General features: G+C 46.9%; 1 protein-coding gene across 8 annotated transcripts in view; it reads right to left on the bottom strand.

The window, feature by feature from the left end:
- The window catches only part of WDFY4 (WDFY family member 4), a 248,179-nt gene that overhangs the window by 73,763 nt on the left and 155,775 nt on the right, over positions 1-18,641 (bottom strand). For 7 of the 8 annotated variants that reach the window (XM_024986689.2, XM_024986690.2, XM_005226581.5 and 4 more), the window contains 4 exons: positions 15,257-15,463; positions 13,817-13,868; positions 10,671-10,834; positions 166-314 (listed from right to left, as the gene is read on the bottom strand). In XM_024986689.2, coding sequence (XP_024842457.1) covers positions 166-314; positions 10,671-10,834; positions 13,817-13,868; positions 15,257-15,463 — 572 coding nt within the window. The other variant, XM_059882537.1, reaches the window with a different exon arrangement.

Raw genomic sequence — 18,641 nt, 5'->3', positions numbered from 1 at the left:
GTCATGGATGCCTGTGCCTAAGGTTCTTCTGTTTTATCTCATGGCTCAGTTTCAGGCCCAAACCCGAGCCCATAGGAAGGAAAAGGTGGGAGGCATAGGCATGGGGCAGCTGAGAAGGCGGCGTGGGGTCAGGGCAGAGTCTGCCAGGACTGGAGGGGCACTCACTTGGATAGGCAGTGGCGGGTGCAGTAGACATCACCCACGGGAGACAGCGTGAAGTTCTCGCAGATGTACAAGTGCTGCTGGCCGAAGAGCAGGAGCCCTTCGCAGACCAGGTGGCCCTGCACGATGACCACAGAGTACTTCTGCGTCACCTGCAGGGAGAGAGTGCCAGAGTCAGGCCATGCATGAGGGAAACACACCCAGCTTCTTAAGGAGGACAGGAGGGCAGAGTCTGGTCGCCCGCTGAGCACTGGGAAGTAAGAGCCGCACCCTGTAAATGATGGAGCCGCTGTCCCCAGCTGCACTGCTCTGCACAGTCTAAGTGGGATTTCTATACCCGACACCCTGTTTCATTATTTCACCTACCTGAGGCCACCGTATCCCACTGAGGCACGTGGATGAGTGTTTATTGCTATTTTGAACATGTTGACATTTTTCCCGTCACTTTAAGCTCCTCTACAACCACGCAAAACACTCCTCAGTAAACAATGAGGAAAGTTTTTGAAGTCTGAGGCATCACTCAGTTATAGACGTGAAGAAACTTGTCAAGAAAACAGCTGGAAAGTAACTAGGACAGGACCGGAACCAGGTCTGCCTAGAACCACAAATGCAAAACTGGTACTGCTGTCTGCAAAGGCCAAAGCTGCTCCAAGGTGTGCGCAGAGGAGGCACCAGATCCCTTGCTCTGGCTCAAGCACATTCTCTCAGCAGCTGAAGATGCTGGCAGTTTCCCAGAATCCCCTCAGCTAAACAGAGTACCTGTCATGGGTCAGGTCCCCGTCTCAGTGGTCATCTGTCCCCAACATCGGGCCAGCACAGAGGCAGAGGGACTGGCCCTTTGCCTCCATTCACTCTGAGCTCCCATGGGCTCAGCCGAGGCCTGGCTGAGACCGCAGTGAGGTTGCACATCCAGCAACCCGCACCCCCAACAAACATGCCGTGCGCACATCTCTGGCTCAGTGTTGGCTTTCTGGGGAGGCTGATCTGGGATGATGTCTTGGTATGAAGCAGAGTCCCACATTAAGTAAGGACTAGTTGGGTCCTTACATAGAATAAATCTCTGAAGGGATGAGTGGGAGAATACATAAATTCTCGGTGACAGGAGCTCAAAGGAACCAGAATAAGATCAAGGCCAACATTTTCTCAGGATAATTCTGTGCTAATTCCAGCTATACAAAAAAACCTACTGTATAACGATTGGGCTTCCCTGGTGGCCCAGATGGTAAAGAATCTGCTTGCAATGAAGGAGACCCATGTTCGATCCCTGGGTCAGGAAGATGCCCTGGAGAAAGGAATGGCTACTTGTTCAGTATTCTTGACTGAAGAATCCCATGGACAGAGGAGCCTGGCGGGCTACAGTCCAGGGGGTGGCAAAGTGTCGGACATGAGTGAGTGACTGACACTTTCACATAACCATTATAAGCCTTTTACGCATAATCCTTACAACTGGGAAAGAAAAATTTTACTAGTCCAATTTAGAGATGAAAAAGAAAGGATGCAGAGATAAGAATCTCACCAAAGGTGGGTAAATGGAAGAGCCGGGGTTGAAGCCAGGCTCCCTGCTCACCTTTGGGAGCAACGATGGGGCAGCAATGGTGGAACCTGGAAAGCAGCCCGGCGCACCAGTCCTCACACCCGACTTCAAATGGGAGCTAGCCAGAGTGAGGGGCAAACAAGATAAACGAGAACCCTACCCTCGTGGGACCTGAAATCCAGTGGGGGAGACACATCCACCAAGACATTATCAAAAACTGTGATATGCATTGAAAGAAGAGAAAAAAAAAAACAGGTTGATAACGATATAAGGCAGAGAGAAACTTGGAGGGGACATGATCTCAGACAAACTCTGAGACCTGAAGGGTGGAAATGAGTAGTCATGGCAAGGCTGGGAGAAGAAACTTCATGGAACAGGAATATCCATCTCAGAGCACAGAGGCAGGAAGGGCAGATCTGGGAGCAGAAGAGAGGTCAGTGTGGCTGGTGAAGCTGGAAAGCAGGCATGCTCAGATCTTGAGGGCCTTAGGCGGCTTCATTTTCCTTGGCAGGGCCCCATGTACCCGTGAGAATAAAATCTGTCTGCACTTCTCTCGATCTGTCTTCTGTCTACTCAATGTTGTAGCCTAAATAGAGACTCTAAGGAGGTAGAGGCAGTTTTGTCTCTCCTGCAGTATAATCTTCCGAAGAGATTCTGTGCCTACATAGTTGGTTTTATACATATTACCTTTTTTTTTTTTTACACAAATAGCATATTCATACAGCTACTGGTCTGCATCTAGTTGTCTTCCTTAATAGGCCATCTAGGAGCGCTTTCCAAACCACTTCTTACAGAGTTGTCTCACTTCTATTTAAAGGTACAGATCATTAGTTCGCATGGATGTGCTACAACCCTCTATTGATTTGTTTGCAAATGTTTTACCATTACAAGTGATGCTGCAGTGACAGTCCTTGTGCATAGGTCACTTTGAACACATATGTAAATCTGTAGTAAATCTTCTAAATTCCTAGAAGTAGAACTGTAGGTCAAGGATGTGGGCATTTTCTATTCCGATCTAGTGCCAGATTGCCCTCCCGCAAGGCGACGCTAATTCACACTCGCACCAGCGCTGGTGGAGGGTGTTTATGCTTCCTAGGCCAAGCTGTTGAAGCTTCTTCTCTTACACCTTTGTACGGAGGAGACCTCATCCTCCAGTTCACATGGTCGGATGTGGGGCCCGAGTACACAGGCCTGTGTACCTCCCTGGCCTCTCCTGTCCCTGTGACGCCCCACCCTTGGCCAGACTCTGGGGTGCCAACAGCAGAGGCTGCAGCATGTTCTCATGATCTCCGGGTGTTTTCCTTTGGGGGAGAATTAAGTGATAACCAGAATAAACCAAACCACAAGAAGAATGTCTGGTGAGAGCTGGGTCAATAGCTTAAAAATGGATTGGGCTAGAAAAGAGTAACATTCTAAAAACTGGAAAATGAGCCCAAGTGAACTATTCCCTGCTCTTCCATTTAAATTAGCTCTAAGAGGGCTCTATCACCAAGTTCACTCGTGATGAAGAAATCCCTCCTGCCACGATTCTATCAATCACTTTAAAAAGAGTGGAACTTCAGCTCCATAAGTAGAACATGTTTAAGATCAGTTAAGTGACGTATTTTCACTCCTAATGGGTGGATAAGTAAGCACACAGCCACGCCTGGCCCTGGGATGATAAGGAACAGGTTGTCTGGAAGTCCGAAACCGCCAGAGTTAAAGTTAAAGGGGCAACAGTGTTCTGGGACATCCTGTGGAAGCCCATGCCTGCACACTCTCCTAGAAGCGGGCCTCAGTCTGATGTCTGCCAAAGGGGAAGTTCAGCTGGAGGCTCTCTCAAGATTTCTTCCAGCACTATTAGTCTGCAACTTAGCGCAACACTTTAACTTTCCAGGTAGAAAATGTAAGCTTCAGCACTAGCACGTGAGGTGTCCAGGAACAGAGCTAACGTGCACATTCTCTCATTGTTGCTGCTGTTAGTCGCTCAGTCCTGTCTGACTCTTTGAGACCCCATGGTCTGCAGCCTACCACGCCCCTCCATCCATGGGATTTTCCAGGCAAGAGTACTGGAGTGGGGTGCCATTGCCTTCTCCGAGGGCAGCTCTGTATATTGTAAAACCCAGAGCCATGAATCTCAGCATTTATTTGAAAAGCTTAGGTAGGAGAGTCACCTGGGCAGCTTGTTAAAGTTCATATTCCCAGGTTACATCCCAGTTGTTCTGAGGTACAGAGGTACAAAGTGGACCCTGGAATCTGCATTTGAATAGGCAGGCCAGCTGATTCTGATGCAGATGGCCTGAAGACCAGGTCAGAAACTGAGCTGGGGACACCAGCCAGGCTACGAAAGCTGAGGTCCTGTCTTATGCAAACCTATGGCTGCCACTCACTTATTTGCTCACACTTTCATTTAATAGAGATGTATTAGATGTTTTAGCCTGTGCCCCCACGCAAACACAAGGGGACATAAAGCACATTTTTGTGGTGCTTGTGGCTTGACAGGAAAGAGAGGAGACTATCAACTGTCCTCCAAGAGCATGATGTTGGAGGGAAGCACACATACCTTGGGGGCACAGAGGAGAGCACCTGGCCCAGACAGAGCCCAGAGAGGGAGTGGAGGGGACATTAGAGCAGTGAGTCTCGAGGTGGGGACCCCAAGGCTGTGTTATAAGTTAAGAAGACTAAAAACAGAGGAGAAAATTTCCAAGGCACAAAGTCTTGAGACAGTGGGGCATGTTTAGAGAACGTAAACAATTCTGTATAATTAGATTAAAAGGCAGGTGTGTGTGCATGCACACTTGCACACTTGTGTAAGGGTGAGAGAAGCAAGTCCAGGGAAGCACAGGGCCACTCAGAGGGGCACGGAGTGTGCCAAAGAGAGTCTCAGAAGGTTTTCGGTAGGGACCACACGTGTAGCTCTGCATTCTAGGAAGTCCGTCATGGTGACTTACCTGGGGGGAAGATTCTACATGAGAAGTTTAACACACTTCTTCACTTTCTACAGATGACTTCAGCTAAAAATACCTATGAAGAGCTTGATGCTGCTCTCTGCTGTTCAGCACAAAAAGATCTCCCTTTAAGCTGATTTCATTTCTAACAAAGTCATACTAATATTTTACATTGAGTAAAAAATGTAAATGAAAAAAATGAATGCTTAGTTTTTCATGTAATTAATTAGTTAATTACATATAATTACATGGATTAAATAATTAATTCATGTAATTAATTAATTTTCATGAAATTAATTAATTTCATGTAATTTTCAAGCAACAGTAAAAAAACTCCCATAGGAGTTCCGACTCTGGACTGGGTCTGGAAGCACATTTTTTAAGTGGAGACACTTTAGCAAGCAGCTCTGTGGAGGAGGTGCAAGGGATGCAGCAGCTGACACAAGCCCACGGTTAACATGCATTAAATAAACCACTCCTCGTGTCAAATGGAGCTGTTTGCAGAGAAGTGTGTTTGTGGTTCTGGGAATCATTAATCAATGGCACAAAATTGGCAGAGAGTAATTACTGTCCCAGGTATCGCTGGAGGCGATCCGAGCGCCAGTGTTCTCACACAGAAATGAATTAAGCTGCTGCCATTCTGAGCTCCGGTCTGCTGGCTTCCCCCAGAGGCCTCTGTAGGGACAAGCCATCCAGAAGTGTGTGAGGAGACGTGCCCTGCGGTCCCCTGGGCTGGGTCTTGCAAAGGCCCTAAAAGCAAGTGCTTCTGAGATGGCAGGGGAGAAGGGGCAGGACTCTCCGAGAGGCTACCTGCCCACTTTCTGTGATGGCCACTGAAGGCAGATGCTCTGGTTCTTCTGAGTGTGGGCGCACACCTGCCACATACACCCCTGCGTGGGTGTGCTTTCACTTAGAAAACACACGAGACCTACAAGGTCTTATGGAGACATCTGAATTAGGAGAATTCTCAACAATGCTGACATTATCTCAACAATGCTGAATTAGAATTACAGTACTTGACACAAAATGTCTCAACACAAGCAGAAAATATTAGTCTGAGGAAATGCAGAAAATAACCGTCTATACACACACACACACACACACACCCTTGCTGTGGGCACAGTTTCCTGTATCTTTGCTTGAACACTTTCATGGCAAAGTGTGTGTGTGTGTGCGTGCTCAGTCTTGTCCAACTCTTTGCCACCCCATGGGTGTAGCCTACCAGGCTCCTCTGTCCATGGCATTTTCCAGGCAAGAATACTGAAGTGGGTTGCCATTTCCTTCTCCAGGGGTCTTCCCAACACAGAGATCAAAGCGGCGTCTCTTGAATCTCCTGCATTGGCAGGCAGATTCTTTACCATTTGCACCACGGTTCTAAAGTCAGTGCAACAATTCTCCCTTCCTCGACTGGGCAAGTGCTGAGCTGGGACAGATTGAGAGAATCCAGGTCTGAGTGGATGGATCTCTTTCCTGCTGAGATGATGAAGGATGGAACAGAGGGTCAGAGTGGAACCTGTGAGAAACCTGACCTGCTGGAAGGAGGCCTGTGTGGGGCTCCACATTGTCCATAGAGGAGCCCTTCTTTGTTTGCACTGACAGGCCCTTCCCCACTTCCTCAAGGTCATTGCTTGGTGTTCAGAGTTCATACCCCATTTCCCCCTTTTTCTTGGACTGAAAGAACAAATCCTAAGATACTACTAAAGGAAGAGCCCCAGTCACAGTAATAATAGCAGGTATAAGCCACCAAGAGCTCCTTGTGCCTGGCACAGAGTCTAGCGTGAGGACATGCAGTATAAGCGGTGCAGGTGGAGCTGGGGCCAGACTAGAACCCCTGCCCACTCCGCCTCCAGAAGCCTGTCCCCATGGGGCCCGCGCCTGTCTCCTAGAGCTTCTCCAGGGACCGGCTGTATCTGGTGGTTTGGTCCACTGACCCTGCAGGAATTCAGCTGAATCAGAAAACAGTCTCTTCCACAACTAACCATAAAGCCAGAGGCAATGAGCACAACCCAACAAAATGGATGAAAACAACTTGTGCAAAGAACAAATGTCTTGATAATGTTCAGAGCCATCTTGCTTGCAGCTGCTCAGCACCTCACGCTCCTTTGGCCCCCACACCCTGGGTGGCCCCTCTCCGCAGACAAAGGGACGCCCAGCACTGCGTGGAGACAGGACAGTTCCTGCCTCAGCCCCTGTCGGGCTTCACAAGCTCCTGTCTGTGCAGCCTGGAATCATGAGCCACGTGAAGCATTCTGACAGCTTCCTGCTGTGTGACACAGAGACCCAGAAACACTGAAGTTTAAGTACAGGCAGGGGAGGAGAGGAGAACAGCATCTTGCTAGTCCTGGCCTGCCTCTCAGAGGCTGGGAAAGTTAGCCATCTGGGGGCTTCAGGCTCTGGCTCCCCCAACAAGACCCTGGAATGAAGTGCTGCAGCATGAGACAATTAGCAAAAATGCTGAAGGCAAGTACCCGCTGCACAGGCCAGGCTGGTATCAGCACCGACTGTGACTATGAACTTCAGACCTTTCCCTCAGCCCAGCCCAGGCAGGGCTGCAGATACATGGCCAGTCTTGGCAAGTGCCTGGGAGTCACGCAGTCTGCAGAAGCTCTTCTTGGAAGGTAGGAACATGGATTAGGTGAGATGTGGACCCTCAGTGGTACCAAATGTGGCAGGCAGTATTTGAGAACAAAGATGTCCCCCAAGAGCCTCGTCCCTGGTTATCCCATCAAACACTAACCCACGTGCTACTGGAAGGGCTGGAAATGATTCCTCATTTCAGATGAAATTAAGATTGCAAATCAGTAGACCTTAAAATATTGAGATTACCCTGGATTACCTGATAGGTCCAATTCCCATGAGACCTTAGCAGCTGAAGAGGAAGGTGGAAGAGTTGGTGGGAGAGAATCAATGGAGGAGGGAGGCAGAGGGGAGACAAAGGAGAGGGAAGATGAGGCAGAAGAGGGTTGGAGAGATGTGCAGGGTGAGGAGGCCTCTGCAGCTGGCTTTGAAGATGTAGGAAGGGGACCACAAGGCAAGGATGTGGGCAACCTCCAGCAGCTCAGAATAACCCCTGGCTAACAGCCAGCAAGGAACAGTGACCTCAGTCCTACAGAATCGTAGAACTGGATTCTGCCAAGACCTGAACGAGCTCGGAAATGCATTCATTCTCAGAGTCTCTAGAGAGACCCACAGCCCTGCCAACACTTCAGTTTCAGCCCAGGTGTGACTCTTCGGCAGAAAACCAGCTGAGCTATGTTGTGCTCCGAGTTTTGAGATAATAAATGTGTGTTGTTTTAAGTCACCAAGTTTTGGTAATTTGTTATGGCAGCAATAGAAAATTAATATACCAAATGAAGACAAAGTATTGCCAATGCTCTCTTCTTATCAACACAATATAAAGAATTACATGTCAATATGGAGACAATATATAATTCCCTACTTCCTTACCTTATCAGAGAAGTGGGGAGGGAGGGCTAGGGCTCAATAATCTGCGCAATATGCATCCTTCATATCAAGATTTCTCACCTTGGCACTACGGGCATTTGGGGCTGAATAATTAATCTCTTCTCTCCTGAGCACTGGAGGATGTGAAGCAGCATCCTTGGCCTCTGCCCACTAGAGGCCAGTAGCGACCCTTCCCCACCAAGTCGTGACAACCACAAGTGTCTCCTGACATTGGCAATGGCCCCTGGGAGTAAGGCTGCCCCATGCTGAGAATCACTGCTTCACAAGATCCTTTAAGAGCATAAAGCAAAGAAAGGTTTTTAAAGTGAGAAAGCACTGATCTCCTAGCTGTTTTCAATTGACTAGGCAGTTGTTAAACATCCATTTACCTATATGAACATATTAACAGATGATGTGTTCAAACTGTTATCAGCTGTTAGCACTCAGCAGCTGGATATTATGAATATGTATACACACATAAACATATATATGTTATATATATATATGTTTTAATATCCATTTTTTAAACTTAACACAGTAGACTAACACTATGTGCATAGCCAAAATGAAAGGAATGTAAATATAATAAATCTTTGGGGTTTCCCAGGTGGCATTAGTGGTAAAGAATCCATCTACCAGTGCAGGAGACATAAGAAATGTGGGTTTGATCCCTGGGTCAGGGAGATCCCCTGCAGAAGGGCGTGGCCACCCACTCTAGTACTCTTGCTTGGATAATTCCATGGACAGAGGAGCCTGGTGGGCTACAGTCCATGGGTCACAAACAGTCAGATGCAACTGAAGTGACTTAACTCACTGGCATGCCCCTAGTTGGGCACCTCAGGGAGAAATGGGGGTCACTCCATTAATGAGCATCAGTACAGTGAGAGAGAGAGAGACAGGTGGAGTGGTGAAGGTTAGCCTGTATGCCAGGGGCGAAGGTAGGAGGAGATGTAGTGGGCAGGGGACACAGGGAATGAAGGAGACAGCTCTCTAGGTCTCTGACTGGGGACTGGTCAAGATGGGCTTCGGCGAGTCAGCTGCCAGGAGTCTAGCACGCAGAACACTGCAGGTAGATGAACCAGCATGAGCAGACGCACGGTGGCCAGATATGATGGGGGCTTGCAAATGTGCTCTCTGGCTGAAAGCTGCAGGGTTAAGCACATATGAGGACCTTGTTCTTCCAGTACTATGTTGACTGAACTGTTACCCAGATCTGAAAGCAACTAAGCGATGTGTAGAAGCACTGCAGTCATCCCTTTGGCCAATGCGCTTCAAGCCAGCCCTTTTACCTAACGCCTGGAAGGAGCAAATCCCAATCTGACACCCTCCAGGAGTCTCTACCAGGAACCTGCCCCTGGAAAGGACAGGCTTCGATTTCTGCTCCTTGCTGAAACCCATCACAGACTCTCTGAGCTTGTCACCTGTGCCTGGAAATCCAAGCTGCTTACTCAGTGGCCCGTAGGTCTGCTCTGCTCTTCTCTACCCTGTGGCCAGGCTAGGCCTCAGCTCTCATGCATTCACCTCTGTGTAGACCCTGCATGACTTTCTGGCCCTGCCCTGCCCACTCCTCTGCTTTGCTGGGGCCTCTTCTTCACTTACATGCATAGTAACCCAGACAGAAGTGTTGATAGATGAGATAGCCTTTGAAAAGGGAAGAGAACTGGTCTTTAATGAGCCACCTCACATGAGCTGGGCTCTGCACTAGTCACTTTGCTTCCATTATTCCATTTAAGCCTTATGAGCATTTTGTGAAATGGTTGCTATGGCTGCGATATTAAAGATGAGAGTAACTGAGGCTCGTGAAGATGAAGTAACCGGCCATTTATGTAGTATGTGGCCATGTTGGGATTTCAGTTCAGTTCTGTGCTACTTTGGGACATGCGCTTCATCTTCCATACTTACTTAGATTTGTGTAAGAGAGCCCACCTCTGTGCCTGTACTTCAGGGAGTCCCCCTAGCCCTCCTCCAGGCATACCCAGAGGTCACGCACACCAAGAGCCTGGGATCCCACAGCCCAGCTCCAGGCGTTCCCAACCACAGGTTTCCCTGCCAAGCGCGCAGCCTGCCTCCTGGCTGTGCATGCTATGCACAGGCCCACCGTTCCGGGGCTCACGGTGCCGTGAGTGTGCTTCCTCTAGGCTTGAGTGCTGGCGAGGGGAGCTGATTTCAGGGTGAGGAGCATGGGGACAGCTGGGGCGAATGGGTCAGTGTCCAAGCACATCCGCCAAGGCCCCTCAGGAAGGTGTGGGATCAACCCTCGGGGTGGCAGGCTGTGAGCAGAGGACCAAGATGCTGAAGCACAAGAAGGTCAAGAATTCTAAGCTGAAATTGGCCCCCCAGGTTATTGTAAAGGTCAATGTAGGACATTAGAACAAATTTCATTTAACAGATTAGCACTGTGATTTACATCTAAACATTTTGATGCAAGATTATGGGCATTCCCACACTTGCTCTGGGCCCACAAATGTAGGAGTATGCTGGGATTTTTTTGCTCCTTCTCTTTTTTATGGTGAATAGAGATATCACCTCCCATGGGAATGCAAAAAGTTGAGTTCTCTCATGTCTGATAATCTTTAAAGAGTAATCATGACGGGTTGTGTTACCTTTTCATGATCAAGAAGCTCTTGTAAGATGACTTGTCTTTCCTGACATAGCTCTAAGAAATCTTCGGAGTGCAGGCTTTCGTGCAAGGCAGGGAAGAAAGTCAGCTGGGTGCAGCCCGCCACCTCGTCTGCCTCACTCTCGCCTTCCTTCAGTGTCAGCTCGTCTGCAACAGCAGGAAGGGGACATGTGGTTTGTGCATGGGCCACCCTGCATCATGAGGGAAGGTGCAGCCCAGGCCCGAGGCCCTGGGAGGAGCTGCAAAGTCTCAGAGCAGCCATGAGTGGTGTGGACCCCAGGGTGTCCCTTGATGTTTCTGAAAGTGGACATGCCCCTCTGACCTCATTGTGAGGTGATCATGCCTGCAGGTTGATTTACTCCAGAAAGTGTATCTAAGCCCGGTTGCTCTCGGGTCTCCAGTGACCATAGGGCGACATCTCAAAATTCACCTTCATTAATCAGTAAAGCAATTCCCTAGAGGGTCACCAGAATTTGCTTTTTCTCAACTTCACTTTGTTACTCTTTTTAAAAAGTGATCTTTTCCCTCCTAATTATGGAAACTATCTTCTTATTGTAAAAGAGAAAAAACTTGGAACACTCATGAAATTGGGAGAAATACAAAAACTGTGAAAAATAAAACAAATATTGCCCATGAACCCAGAAAGAGTGCAAATAACAATAGCTTCCATTTAGTGAGCACTTTGTGCCGGATCCTTGAATGACAGTTTCCCTCTACTCCTATCTAGGCTGTAGATTCCATTCCATCCTCACTTGACAAATGAAGATACTGACAGAGGCTAATTATTTGACTCAAGGTCATACGGCTACTAACATCTGAGGCAGGATCTGAGCCGAGTCCCTTGCTAGAGTCCCTTTCATCTCCGGGCTCTTTGCCCTCACTGGCCGTACTTGGGTGTACTTCTATATCGTTTCTGTACACATATGTGTATGTGCAGAAAAACACGTGTGTTCATGCTCAGTTGCATCTGTCTCTTTGCAATCCCATGGAGTGTAGCCCACCAAGCTCCTTTGTCAATGGGATTTTTCAGGCAAGAATACTGAAGTCGGTTGCTATTTCCTCCTCCAGGGGATCTTCCTGACCCAGGGATCAAGCCCATGTCTCATGCATTTCCTCATTGGCAGGCTGATTCTTTACCACCAAGTCACCTGGAAAGCCCCATGTATATGTACACACACATGTAATTTTTGACATGATGAGAATTATATTGAATTTATAGCTTTTCTTTTCTAAATTTTTGCTCAAAAAAAGTTATGCCATGAATACTTTCCTATTCCATTAAAAGGTCTTAGAGAGCAACTTAAGTGGCTGTGTAATAATCTATTGTGTGACTTCCATAAACACTCAACCTGTTTCCTATTTTTTAGAGATACAACTATTATCTATTTCTGTACCAAAATCTACTGTGCTGCAATCAGTGTGTGTACATACAGACTTATTTCCTGAGGATGCACTCCTGGACACGTGCATTTGGGTACCAGCTAAGCATAGACCTACGTATATCCCTCGATGTTCTTCCTCCACCCTGTCCTGGGTGTCCACCTGCCTTGAGCAGCACATTGCACATGGCAGCCAGGTCAAGGGGCTTCTGGTCATTTTCTTTGTGCCAGGATGTTCATCTCTTTGAACTCCTCCCCGCCTGGGCATCTCACATCTGGCTGAGTGAAAGCGCCTGCCGCTCACAGCGACAGTCATGACAGGCTTTCCCCAGGCAAGGAGAACGCTGTGCAGGCACGGGCACCCCGCAGGCATGGCGGAGAGTACACCCCCTTTCTTTCCCCTTCCTAAGCTCCCTACTGGGAACTGGGCGTCCATGCTGGAAACACAGAGAAGACCTGGGGTCCTAGGCAAACAGGGGGGCCCTATGTATGGTGAACGAGGGGACTGAGCAGCCCATGGCCCTGGTTTTTTGTCCTCATAAAACCAGCCCCTGCTTTCTGCCACTGCATCCTCTGCAGCTACCCATTTTGAGAAGGAGAGCAGGCAGACTGTCCTTCTAACCTTAGGGTTATGGCGCTTGGGCTGAAAAGAAGAGAAACCAAAAAATGGGTGTTACAATGTCATCCCAAGCCCTGCGCTACAGTGGGACCCCCAAATCAACACAGGGTCAGGGTTCAAGATCCTTATTTCTGGGCTTTGTTACTGCAGACTGGCAAGATAGCAAGCTCCACACAAACTCCGGTGCTAAGGCACTGAACGAGACAAGTTTAATCAGCTCTAGGAAGTTGTCACTTGGTTAAAGAGATAACATTAACTGCAGCCTAAGGTACAGTGAAACTTACAGACAGGGAGTGTTTGAAACAAAAGGCACATCTTTGGCTGAAACACAAAAACTGAAGTATAGTGCATGTGTCTGAGTGTGTATTTGGTATGCATTTGGGTGTGTTCAGGCCTTCCCTGGTGGCTCAGCTGGTAAAGAATCTGTCTGCAATGCAGGAGACATGGGTTCGATCGCTGGGTTGGGAAGATCCCCTGGAGAAAGGAAGGCTACCCACTCCAGTATTCTGGCCTAGAGAATTCCATGGACTGTATAGTCCATGGGGTTGCAAAGAGTTGGACATGACTGAGCAACTTTCACTTTCACTTGGAAGTGTACAGGGCAAAATGATCTCTGAAAATAAACTAGATTATCAACATATCAATTCAACCAAGTTCCTCCATGAGTATTACATAAAAAATAAATATAAGGAATTCAAAGTACATTTTAAAACTGGAGAAATAATAATGACCACTATATCTGTCATCTTTATAATCAGAGAATTCAGTGTAAGTATTAAATATCTCTTCCATCCACTTTTGCTCTAAAACATTTTCCCATTTTCCTCCGAGGTGTTTTAGGTCACATATTGAACATGTATTTGTATTGGGCAGGGCACTTAAGATTTCCCTCACAGAGCAAATTGACAAGATAATTTTCCTGAAAAAAGTTCTTATTGTTGCAACATAAACCCCAAATCCTTCCCTTAATAGAGTACTCATGTCTGCAAGAACATGGTGATGAAAGGGTTTGCACTCTCTACTCTAGACTTGCAGTCCCTACAGTATATTAATTTGATACCTTTAAGAAGATGTTAAATAAAGCAAAAAATTGGTTTAACTATTAAATTAAAAAATAGATAAATTGAATACCTTGGTGTTCAGTGTTTATTTGAGAAACATTGCCATTTCTGTCTTGGCTTTCCTAAAATAAAACCAGAGAAACAGAAATTAAATGTGGATACCTATGTGCCCCCGCCCCCATTCCAAAGATTTGCACAAACACACATACACACGCACACACATATTTGACCCCTTTGAATCACTCATACACTCAAGACTCAGCTGCAAGGGGAGCAAAATGCCAAATCCTAAAGGACCACGATGAAATGCAAATATTAATGTTCCTGAGTCAAAGGGGAAAAAACCCACAATTTTCCATTAAGTCAGATTTACAGTAATTACCAAAGATATGCCAAATGGGAGTAAAGAGCATCCTGGCTGTCTGTGGTATGGGCCACCCTGGAGGGGGGACCAGAGACAGGGTCTGGGGCAGCCCAAGAGACCAGAGGCCAGGTTCCACAGCCAGCCTTTAGCCTTGCCATCAGCACCATGGGTAGGCCTATTTTTCCTGCCTCCATCTCCTAAGGAATGCATTTGAGGGAAAAATACTATATACCACCAGATGTTTATTGATAACACATTGAAACTTAAAATGTCTACTGAATAAATTAAATATAATTTTTCATTAGGTTTTACAAAGGATTTAAGATGGGTAAAAGATTCTGAGGTGATGGACTAGAGAATAAACCCAACATTGTAACTTCAGGTGAATGCAGAAGAAAACATCTTGAGTTCCAGGGTTTGGAAAGACAGCTTTTTAGAATCTCTTAAACTAGGATCATTCAGTGAGAACTTGAAATGCTGTTAACAGGTTCTTCCTATATTCACTACCAATCCAAGGATGATTCTTCATCATTTAAAAGGCTTTTGATAGAGAGTCCAAGCTTCGTTACAGCCAAGTCCCAGGGACTGTCCAGATTTTCTTGCCTGGGAACCTAATCCAGTTTCAGTGTCGTTTGGACTAAATGGGTCACTGGCTCGAGCTTGCAGAAATAGCTGAGTTCCAACTATTTCCACTGCAAGACTTGATATGGGATTTGCCTGCGCAGTAATGCCCGTATGAGGGCTGGTTATGACTGCTCCAGACACACAACTTGGGCATGTAGACCATGTCCATCACATTGCTCTTTCCAAAAGCTGGCATCCAGATCATTCTAATGGGCTTTTCTGGATGTCAGCATGGTATTAGGTTGGTGGGGTTGGTGCTGTAGATATGAGCCACTCATATCTACATTCATTCAGACTGTAGTTAGAGCATCCCTTCTATGTACTCGGGGAATCAGTGATTCTTCTGTCAAACAGCATCAAGAATACATCACAGCACTTCTGCAGTTAACTGTGGACATTCTTTTTCCTACCTGTTCATGCCAAAGCACTCCTGATGGAAACATCAGATGGAAAAGCTAGGGAGACATCTCCCTGCACACTTCCTGTCTGGAAGCATCCTGTCTTGTTGCATCTAATTCTTACCTTGAGCCTTTCTTGATTAGGGGCCTCCAGTGGAGATAAGCGTCTGATGCGTTTCCGCATACGAGCCGGTCCTTCTCTCCAATCCAGTTCCCACTGGGAGCAGGGTGTGGCTTCTGCCATCTGATGCCACAAGCCCAGCTCCCCAAAAAGCTGCTCCTGGATTCTGGTCCACGCATTGGCCGCCTTGATGTTGCCACATCTCCGTCTCTGGGAAGCAGAAATATAGCATCACCCCTGGACACAGCTCTTATTCGGCCTGGCCCCAAACCTCCTGGGATGAGCAGACCAAGCCCCTCGTAACTGCCTGAATAAAATAACCTCAAAAGGCAGCCCCAAGCACATGCAGGGTGTGTAGTGAAATCTCTGGAGCCAGGACCAGGTCAGGAGAAGAAATCAGTTTGTCCAGCTTTGAGACCATTTAACTCAGGTTCAAGGAGGAGAAAAATCCTCTGCCCTTTGGCCCATAGAGCTTCATGACTGCTGTGTGCTGTGCTGTCCCAAAGGCCCCCATGCTACTCATCAGAGGACTGGGGAGCTATTTGATAGAACAGACACAGCAGCCCACCATAGCCCCTGCCCTTCAGAGTAGACAGGGAATTTTACCATGGTCCCTACCCACTCCTACTGAAAGCACTCCTAGTGTCTGGACTGAAGGTGTGATGAGACCGTTCACAGAAGCCCAAACCTTTGATAATAGTGAAAATAACCCCACCTAATGTCTATGAAACCCTCACAGTTGGCATATGTAGCACTTGACTGTTGTACTTTCTGCTGGTGGTCCGCTGTGCTCAGTCACCCTGTCGTGTCTGACTCTGCAACACTATGGACTGTAGCCTGCCAGACTTCTCTGTCCATGGGATTTTCCTGGCAAGAATACTGGAGTGGGTTGCCATTTCCTCCTCCAGGGGATCTTCCTGACCCGGGGATCCAACCCACAGCTCTTATGTCTCCTGCATTGCAGGCAGATTCCTTACCACTGAGCCACTGGGGAAGCCCAGCATCTTCTGCTAGAGTATAACTCAAACCTTTAACAAAATACATCAACACCCAAACTGCTTTTGTATGCCACACTGAAGTCCCCTACATCATCTTTCAAGAAAACATTTCAGTTCAGTTTGGACAGCAGAATCACCTTTGTCTGCAGGGTGAACTTTTGCAACTATTCACATATTTGATGGTATGCACCCTACATTTTAATTTTTCAGAAAGGTGAAAGTGTTCATGACAAGAAGCACAGACCTTATAAATGTGACATAGAGAAGACACTCATTGTCATATATTAAGCTGAGCCCCTTACCTGCTCTATTTCATCTCCTCCACACAATGACACTGAAAGTGAATGTGGGAACTTGTAAGTAATTTCTATTATCCTCATGAAGGAACGAAGTCTACAAGAGGAGAAGTGATTTCCCTAAGGTGACCAACAGCTGGCCAAGCTAGGATTGAAACCCAGTCTGTCTGATTCCACAGCCTTTAGCTTCAGCCTGCATGCCTGAATCCTTTCCTAGGGCCCTGGTATCATTTTATTAAATCCTGCTTTCTGCCAGTATTAATTCAAAGACTGGCAGACTTCGAGGTAGGCCCTGAAAATCTGGACCATTTTAAACGGGAAAATCATTCTCAGAGCTTGCAAACTGCCTCAAAAACAGGACAGATGTTATAGTTCTAAGCACATGGTCTTTGGTGTCAGATGAACCTGGGTTGTCACAATATTTCTGCTTTTCACTAGCCAGTTAATCTGAAGGAAACACAGAATCTTCATCAGTCAAATGTGGTTAGTAATATTACCGCAATAATAAAACCATGGGATTATATAAGGATCAAATGAGACAATATTTTCAAGAGTTTAATATGGTGCCTCACAAACTTAAGCAGTTAGTATTATTATTGTGAATAAAGCAAATCTTATTTCAGAACAAGATTACTTTGTTTCTCCACAGTTCTTAAATTCATACCCAAAATGATCATAGCATTTTACAAGTACTCCAATTTTTTAATAAAAGACTCCAGGAAAATAATGACTATCCAAAGTCTTTTATATGGATTTAGTTATATGAAATGAACACTCATTTGGGGAAAATATTTCAGCTCCTTGGAGACTATTGTTGCATTTGTAGTTCCATATTGAGCTTCATAGAGGATGAACGATCCCAAGCTACTGGGTTGTCCATCTGGAGTTGCAAATTAGTCTTTTAAGATCATCCCTTCCACCTTAAGGCTCCATTTGTGCAACCTGGAGGTTGATGTCTGCCTGAGCCTTCATCGCAGGGCAAATGTGTTTTCTTGAATATCTGCAGTCAGACATACGAGTGTCGGTGATAGGATCCCTCATTCATTCCTCAGAGATGAACAGTTGTTTAATCCATAATAGAAGGCTATATGTGGTCCCAGGACTGAGCACATGACGGGACTAAATAAGCAAAAGTCCTGAGCTTCTGCACCTGCAAGGTGTTCAGAATGCCCATGTTTGGGCACAGGGTGAAGTCTTTCGGTTCAAACCTCGATGGGCCAAATGCCACATCAGACCCAGAGGCAGGGATGCTGGTGACTTAGAGGCAGCTATGATCCTTGGCTAAATAGAAACTCCTGGGTAGCCTCCTTGAGGCTTTCCTCTTGGCAACCAGCCCTTGTCTACTTCCAGTCCCAGTGCTGGAGTATGGCTGACCTGACTTTGGTGGGTGATGAATGGTTACAGGATGGGCTGTGAGCATCATTTATTGGGATTAGAACTGTTAGGGTCTCAAGAGCCCACACAGAGCAGACTGCAAAGAGGTGGATGTGTCCATACTCAAGGCCACACCCCTGCTCTCGGCAACCTTATGTCCAGCAGGAGAAAGCGCAGGATGGATTGGCACCTGCGGTAGACACAGCCCACAGGCAGGTCTCTCTCGTCACGGAGTGAGCGCCTGCATCTCCAGCGACCTCTTGGGTGCAGGTAAAATGCCCAGGTGGAGAAGGTTTATGTAGCCTGTTACTAGAGCCGAGTGGGTGAGGGCCTGAATCTCATTATCTCCACCCTCTTGGGAGGACCTCACAGAGTGTACTTAGGAGAAGCTGTCCTTGAAGAACACAGCATATTTCACGGGCCTGATTTCTTTTCAGACCTTGGACTTGACTTCTCAGGAAGTGGAGCGAGGCTACATTGGGAAAGTGTGCTGTTGCTTAAAAGAAAGCAGGGTGAGCGCTCCAGACCTCATCATATCCATCAGACAGCGATAACATCTGCATCCTTTAAAACATCAAAACAATCTGTCTTAAATATTTAAACACTTGGAAAGTGTCCTTATGGATTAGCCTCAAAATGCTGATTTTCTCAAAAATACCTCAATCAACAGTAAAGCTCTACACAACTTTCTCAAGCACTCTCTGAGCCCCAGACAGGCCC

The sequence above is a fragment of the Bos taurus genome, chromosome 28, assembly GCF_002263795.3.
Source record: "Bos taurus isolate L1 Dominette 01449 registration number 42190680 breed Hereford chromosome 28, ARS-UCD2.0, whole genome shotgun sequence".
NCBI lineage: Eukaryota > Metazoa > Chordata > Mammalia > Artiodactyla > Bovidae > Bos > Bos taurus.
This window is presented reverse-complemented; position numbering and strand designations above follow the sequence as displayed.